This window comes from Charadrius vociferus, unplaced genomic scaffold (assembly GCF_000708025.1).
Source record: "Charadrius vociferus isolate BGI_N301 unplaced genomic scaffold, ASM70802v2 scaffold621, whole genome shotgun sequence".
NCBI lineage: Eukaryota > Metazoa > Chordata > Aves > Charadriiformes > Charadriidae > Charadrius > Charadrius vociferus.
In genome coordinates this window covers 807,530-815,130 of record NW_009646926.1, presented here as the reverse complement: position 1 = coordinate 815,130, position 7,601 = coordinate 807,530, and the positions used below count along the sequence as shown (strand labels likewise).

The 7,601-nt window shown below is 60.1% G+C and overlaps 1 protein-coding gene across 1 annotated transcript in view; it reads left to right on the top strand.

Moving 5' to 3' along the window:
• KIFC3 (kinesin family member C3) overlaps positions 1-6,021 on the top strand; it is a 12,039-nt gene extending 6,018 nt beyond the window's left edge. Inside the window, exons 4-18 of the mRNA XM_009894504.1 lie at positions 8-160; positions 390-563; positions 690-837; positions 927-1,057; positions 1,159-1,270; positions 1,520-1,701; positions 1,780-1,884; positions 2,151-2,281; positions 2,932-3,055; positions 3,497-3,626; positions 3,749-3,978; positions 4,604-4,728; positions 4,825-4,850; positions 5,365-5,460; positions 5,996-6,021. Of these exons, the coding sequence (XP_009892806.1) occupies positions 8-160; positions 390-563; positions 690-837; positions 927-1,057; positions 1,159-1,270; positions 1,520-1,701; positions 1,780-1,884; positions 2,151-2,281; positions 2,932-3,055; positions 3,497-3,626; positions 3,749-3,978; positions 4,604-4,728; positions 4,825-4,850; positions 5,365-5,460; positions 5,996-6,021 (1,893 nt within the window). The remainder of the gene's footprint in view (positions 1-7; positions 161-389; positions 564-689; positions 838-926; positions 1,058-1,158; positions 1,271-1,519; positions 1,702-1,779; positions 1,885-2,150; positions 2,282-2,931; positions 3,056-3,496; positions 3,627-3,748; positions 3,979-4,603; positions 4,729-4,824; positions 4,851-5,364; positions 5,461-5,995) is intronic.
• Positions 6,022-7,601: the final 1,580 nt, after the last annotated feature.

Here is a 7,601-nt window from a genome sequence, read left to right as displayed (position 1 = left end):
CCTGGAGGTGCAGCAGAAGACAAACCGCTTGGCCGAGGTGGAGCTGCGGCTCAAGGACTCCCTGGCCGAGAGAGCCGAGGAGGAGGAACGGCTCAGCCGGCGGCTGCGGGACAGTCAGGAGACCATCGCAAGCCTCAAGTCCCAGCCCCAGCAGATAAAGGTGAGCATTGCAGCGCTCTCCATCTCTGCTGGTCGGGCAAGGGGAGGTGGGCTGGATGCCAGGCGGCGCCCAGTGGGTGCCCTGTGCCATCTACCCCTCTGTCTTGAGCACATCAGCGCAGCACCATGATTTTGTAAATTTTTCCCCCTGGGCCAACACCAGCTCATCCCAAGCCCCTCCGGTGCTGCTTCCTCAGTACACCCCATCTCTGGGTCCTTTCCCCCCCCAGTGTATCATCAAGACGGTGGAGGTGGAGTCGGCCAAGGCGAAGCAAGCCCTGTGCGAGAGCCAGTCCCGAAACCAGTACCTGCAGGAGCAGGTGGGGATGCAGAGGCAGGTGCTGAAGGAGATGGAGCAGCAGCTGCAGAGCTCCCAAAAGACAGTGGCTCAGCTCCGAGCTCAGGTCCGAGCGCCATGGGTGTAAATCAGAAATCGCCCGGCTCTACCGCAGTTCCTGCCTGCGCAGCTGATGCAGTGCAGCGGTGGGCGGTCGTTGGCTCAGCATAACCCCCCCTTACCCCCTTCCCAGATCACGATGTATGAGGCCGAGCTGGAGCAAGCCCACGGGCAGATGCTGGAGGAGATGCAGGCAATGGAGGAGGAGAAGAACCACGCCATCGAAGAGGCGTTTTCCCGTGCCCAAGTGGAGATGAAGGCAGTGCACGAAAACCTGGCAGGTGAGGAGTAGGGAGCAGCTCGTAGGGTCGCCCGGCTACTGCTGGGGGGGTCATGCCGCCTCGCCTCTCACCCCACCTCGTGCCTGCAGGCGTCCGGACCAACCTGCTGACACTGCAGCCCGCACTGCGCACCCTCACCCATGACTACAACAGCCTGAAGCGTCAGGTCCGCGACTTCCCCCTGCTCCTCCAGGAGACCCTGCGGAGCGCCAGGGCCGAGGTGAGCCCCCAGTACCCGGGACCACCACCCCGGCTCCCCCCCACCATCCACGGTGGGGATGCTGGGGGAGTCACTGAGCCCCTGCTTTCCATTCCCCCCAGATCAGCCAAGCCATCGAGGAGGTGCACAACACCAACCGGGAGCTGCTGCGCAAGTACCGGCGGGAGCTGCAGCTCCGCAAGAAGTGTCACAACGAGCTGGTGCGGCTGAAAGGTGCGTGGCGGGGTGGCAGGTCCCATCGTGGGAGACCGTGTCCCTGAGCGGAGGGGACAGAAGAGCATTGCCCCGTTGCACCTCAGCACCATGGCTTGGGTGATCAGCGTCCCCCTGAGACAGTTGGGCCGGTGATGGGATGCTTTGATGCAGCATTCAGCCCGCCCGGCGTTTGGACGGTGACCGAGGAAGGGGGGTGGCAGTGGGATGCACTGGGGCTGACACCATCCCTGCATCCCCCCACCCAAGGAAACATCCGGGTTTTTGGGCGAGTCCGCCCCATCATGAAGGAGGATGGCGAGGGCCCAGAGGCAGCCAACGTGGTGACCTTCGATGCCGACGATGATGCCGTCCTGCACCTCCTGCACAAGGGGAAGCAGGTGTCCTTTGAGCTGGATAAAGTCTTCCCCCCACAAGCATCCCAGGAGGAGGTGGGTGCTGCTGCCCATGCTGCTGGCATGAGTGGGGGATGCAGCCACCTTCTCCTGACACTCCCTGGTCCCCCCCAGGTGTTTCAGGAGGTCCAGGCCCTGGTCACCTCCTGCATCGACGGCTACAACGTCTGCATCTTTGCCTATGGGCAGACAGGAGCAGGAAAAACCTACACGATGGAGGTGAATTTGCCTGGCTTTACTTCCCTCTGTGTCCTCAGCTTCCCATCCCATGGTGCCCAGTCTCAACACCCTCCCTAAACCCAGCTGGTGGCCAGTTCAGAGCTGGTGTCCAGCACTGATGGTCATTGCTGCTGCCAAGGGGTTTGCGCAGCCCTCTGCAGCACCCCTCCTGGACTTTGGTCCTGCTTAGGAAAAAAAAAAAAAAAAAAGCAGAATAAAATGCAAGAGAGTGTTTTTATCCCCGATTTCTCCCCTCAATCCATCAGGGAACAGCAGCAAACCCAGGGATCAACCAGCGGGCCCTGCAGCTCCTCTTCTCCGAGGTGCGGGGCAAGGCGGCTGACTGGGACTATGCCATCAGCGTCAGTGCCGCCGAGATTTACAACGAGGCGCTCAGGTACCGGGAGCAGGTGGGGTGAAGGCATTCTGGTGGGGTGAGCGGAGCTGCCGGGGAGCCGGCGTGGGTGGGCATCACCCCGCGCTGCTCTTCTCACCATCCCACCAGCCCTGTCTTGGCTGCACAATTTGCTCCCAGGGCTTTGGGCGCTGGATTTGGCTGTGCAAAGATTCATTTTTAAATCTGTTTCCAGTGCATGCCGTCCTTCAAAGCACTCACCCTCGAGCTCCATTACTAATACAGGCTCCCAACCCTGCCATCGCTCCCGCTCCCCCAGCCTTGGTGCAGCATCCCACTCTCCTCCCTGGATGTTATATTTAGAAATCACTAACTGGGAGCTGGGAGCATGAGAAATATTTTCCTCCCCTGCCCAGCCACAGGCGGAAGGGGTCAGGAGGAGGCTGGGAGCACATCCATGTGGGTAATGGGGACCGGGAATGGCAATAAAGAGCATGGTCTGTGTTGGGTGGTACATGGGGAGCTGGAGAGATGAGGTCTGTAAGTAGGATGTGCAGCATCCCTGGGAGGAGAGGGCTGCTCTGGCAGCCTTGGCACGCAGTGGCAGGAGTGCCATGCCGGAGGGGAGCCAGTGCCCATCACCGCCCCCACACACACAGGGTGGGGATGGTGATGGGTACCCCTTTGCACAGGGACTTGCTGGGGAAGGAGCCGCAGGAGAAGCTGGAGATCAAGCTGTGCCCCGACGGCAGTGGGCAGCTCTACGTCCCCGGCCTGACCGAGTTCAGGGTGCAGAGCGTGGAAGACATCAACAAGGTGTGGGGAGATGGTGGGAGCAGGAGGGTGGCACTGGGGCTGTGATGAACTGGGGTGTGTGGGGGTCTCTGGTGCGTGAGATTTGGGAGTATTTCTGAAACACCAGGGAGTGACATAGACCAAAATAGGTCCCTGGGGGTGATGTGACGGTCACTGTCCCATGGGATGAGCCACAGGGGGGTTAAAAATAAAAGCGTGGGGCCCAGGCAGCTCCCCAGGGATTAGTAGGATGCCGGCTGTCACTGCAGTGTCCTGTCTGTCACCTTTGGTGCGTCATTCAGGCTGAGACCTGACAGCAGTCATCACAGTGGTGGACCAGACACCTGATGGGGTTGTGTCACTTGGGTTACATCCCTGGGGGTCCCTGGGTGACAAGGGGGGAGTTGTGGCAGGTTTGGGGCAGGCTGTCATCACCCCCTACCTCCCCATGCTCTTCCCCAGGTCTTCGAGTTCGGCCACGTCAACCGGGCGACAGAGTGCACCAACCTGAACGAGCACAGCTCCCGCTCCCATGCCCTCCTTATCATCACTGTCCGCGGCCTTGACCGCAGCACAGGGCTCCGCACCACAGGTGGGTGCTGTGCAGGCAAGCCCCTCACCGGGGCATCTGGGCTGTGGCATCCCCAGGCTGTGAGGTGCTGTGCGCTGACGCCAGCCGGGGGTCGGGGTGGGGATTTGGCTGTGTGTCCCCAGGAAAGCTGAACCTGGTGGACCTGGCGGGATCGGAGCGTGTCGGGCGGTCGGGCGCAGAGGGCAGCCGGCTCCGTGAGGCGCAGCACATCAACAAGTCCCTCTCGGCTTTGGGTGATGTCATTTACGCCCTGCGCTCCCGGCAGGGCCACGTGCCCTTCCGCAACTCCAAGCTGACCTACCTGCTGCAGGACTCACTCAGCGGCGACAGCAAAACCCTCATGATGGTGCAGGTACCTGGCACCCATTGGCATCCTCGTGGCTGCTCAATGGTGTTTTTTTGGGGATGGGGTTGGGTGTGGGGGAGGGACGCTGGAGGCAGGAGGTGGGCTGGGAGCAGGGGACTGGGTGTACACACGGGGACATCATCTGGGCTGCAGCCGCCGTGCCGGTGCAGCTCTGCGCCTCGGACAAGGAGGAGGGATGGGGGATGAACTCGGAGGTCCACCCATGATTCTGCCCTCCCTGCTTGCACATGGGTGCAAGCATGGGCATGGTGTCCTTCCATGTCATCATCTCCCCATCCCCTCTCTTGCTGGGAGGATTTCTGGCAGCTCCTCCATCCCTGCCCTGTGACCCCCTCCCACGGCTGCCTATGCTCACACTGAGCCCCCTCGGCGGGTGCCCAAGCCCCTGCCACCTGCTGCAGCTTTTCCCGGCTGTCCCTCGTGCTGGGGCAGTTGGTGACAGGGGATCCGGCTGGCCGTGCGCACATGGACAGGGGCTATCCTGGGAGCAGCAGGTTTAAGAATAGCATCTCGCCGGGGCAGCACCGGTGTGTTTGCTGGGGTGGGGGAGCCCTGGGGTTGCACAGGCAGCCATCAGGGTGACTTTCTGGCTGCTCCTGCCTGCCCGCAGGTCTCCCCCGCCGAGAAAAACACGAGCGAGACGCTGTGCTCCCTGAAGTTCGCCGAGAGGGTTCGCTCTGTGGAGCTGGGGCCTGTCTCCCGCAAGGCTGAGCTGACCTCCTGGCCCAGCCAGGAGCAGCTGGAGGTAACCGAGGGGCCACCAGTGCCTTTCCTCTTCCCCCTCACCCCAGGGGGTCCCCCTGTTTTGCCCCTAAGCATGGTCCCCAGGAGCCACCTCCACTGGCAACCATCACGCAGTGGGAGCGGGCTGTCCCCAAGCAGCAGCATTCAGCCGATGCTGCCACCTTGGCTCCTCCAAGCCAAGGTGGACAAGGGGAAAGAGGTTTAAACTAAAAGAGGGTAGATTCAGACTAGATATAAGGAGGAAATTTTTTACACTGAGGGTGGTGAGATACTGGCCCAGTTGCCCGGAGAGGTGGTAGATGGCCCCATCCCTGGAAACATTCAAGGCCAAGTTGGACAGGGCTCTGAGCAACCTGATGTGGTTGAAGATGTCCCTGCTCATGGCAGGGGGTTGGACTAGATGGCCTTTAAGGGTCCCTTCCAACCCAAACCCATCTATGATTCTATGATTTTTTTGATTCCAAGCTCTGTTTTGCAGCAGCCCCACGGTACCCCCACAGCATATTTGGACATCACTACCCAGGCAGGCTCAATCTGCCCACAAACCTGTCCCCGTTTCTTCCCTCTGGGGACTGGCATGGACTAATCCTGGGGCTGTGCCCTGTCTCCCCCAGGGTGACTCACCAGGAACTGCAGCATCCTCCAGCCGGGGCCACACGTCCCCCAGCCCGGGGCAGCTCTCTGGCCGTGCCGCCTCCATCCGCAGGAAGCTCCAGACCTCAGGTGGGTGGTGGGGCACCGTGATTCTGTGCCCAGCCGGGGTCGCTCCATCAGAGGAGACTCCCGCCGCCAGCCTTGTCCCAGCCGGCAAAGCCTGCGCAGTGGAGCTAGCTGATTTGTAATCAGCTCATTAACAAAAGTCTAATTAGGCATTGGGAGCTTGGTTAGCACTTCCCCAAAAGCACCCTGGTGCGAAGCCGCTGCTGGTGGCCCAGGGTACACAGTGAGGGGAGAGCAATGCTGCGGGGCAGTGGCAGTACCCCCAGGGCTGAACCTCTCTCCCCTTCGATTTCAGCCTGAATTAGGGGCAGCTGCGGCTGCCAGGTGAGTGCCTGCGGCCGGGAGACGGTGGAGGGCTCTGCTTTGGCCCCGCTTCCCGGCAGGGCAGGGGTGCTGGGCTGTGCCGTTCGCGGGGATGCTGGTGGGGATGCTGATGGTAGCAGCTCAACGCTGTGCCCACTGAAATGCCACCGGATGGGGCTGGGGCAGTGATGGCCATGGCCCCTGCCCGCTGTGAGCCACACTTGTCACCCCCCAGGGAAACTGAGGCCGGTCCCTGTGTGATGAGCGCAGGCACCAAGGTGCTACGAAGAGCTGGCTGCTAGAGGACACAAAGGCTTCGGCGCCACCCCCCTCGCCCACCAGGACCTGTGACCAGAGGGTGATGGCACCTCTCACTGTGAGCACTGCGGGGCTGGGGTCTCCCAGCAGCCCAACGCCCATCTCAGGGTGGGGGGCACCAGCCCTGGGCAGGGACTTGCCCCCCTCGGACCCTCAGTTCTGACTTTTTATTTTTGCTGGACATCTGTTTTTAGCCAGAGCGGGGAAGCTGCTGGGTGCTCCTTCCAGCTCCTCCAGCTTTGTTTTTACAGCAGTGGAGGTATCTGGCTGGGGCAGGGGGGAGTTCAGAGCCAGGCAAGCCCCGAGACATGTCTCTGATCCCCCATGGGGCCAGCCTGGCCAGGGCTCCCCCGAGACTGCATCCAGAGGAAAAAATAAAATAAAATCCCAGCAGCCCTTTTCCCCATAGGTTTCTCAAGCCCTGTTGTTGCATGAAGGCACCCTGGTGCCGTGCATGAGCCGAGCTGCCGTTCATCGTGGTGCCGGTGGTGCCAGGGCCCCATGCCCGCCGCCCCAGCACAGAGGGACAGCGGTCACAGGGTTGCCTGTGTCACACCACACCAGGGTAGATTTAGCGGTCTCAAATGAAGCTATTGTAAAGTTATTTACCCGTTGTCTTGTCAAGAGCGATCACAGCGTGGTCGAGATGAAAGTGTTTGAAATATTTATACCCTGTTTACATGGTCTTGGAATGGAAAACAAGTGGAAAACAAACAAAAAACCCTAAATCTCCAGCCCAAAGGGCTGTTGGCTTCTGTGTGGGGATGGGGGGGCGGGGGGCGGAGGAGATGGCACTGCCCCCTGTACTTCTGGGCACCACTCCCCCCCGTGGGTACACTTCCTCCTGCTGCAAATGCCCGACAGGATGCACTGATGGCTCCTTCCCACCGCAGCCCTCTCCTCCCACTCTGCCACAGCATATTCTATTTAAGAAAAAAAAAAAACAACCAACAAACAAACAAAAAAGGGAAAAATGTTTAGCCTTTTGTAAGATTAGATGTTTCTATGTATTTTAATAATTAAAAAAAAATCCTGTTTTGTAACAAAACTTATTTTAAATAAATTGTTAAAGCCAGTCCTCCTGTGCTGCTGCTATTTCTCGGGGGGAGCCTGCCAGCACAGCCCCCCGGATTGCAGCTATGGGACATGGAGTTGTTAAACACTAAGGAAGCCCCAGCACTGCAGCATCTTGCTCCATCCATTTGACCCCCCACCTGGAGCACTGTGTCCAGCTCTGGAGCCCCCAGCATATAGGAGAGACATCAACCTGTTGGAGTGGGGCTAGAAGAGGCCGCAAGGATTCTCTGAGGGCTGGAGCCCCTCTGCTGGGAGGACTGGTTGAGGGAGTTGGGGTTGTTCAGCCTGGAGAAGAGAAGGCTCCAGGGAGACCTATAAGGTCTTCCAGTAACTAAAGAGGGCCTACAGGAGAGCTGGGGAAGAACTTTTCACAAGGGCAGGAGGTGGGCAGAGCCTTTTCACACCTCGGTCAGGTCCAGGCACAGAATTATGGCCAGAGGGCCCCT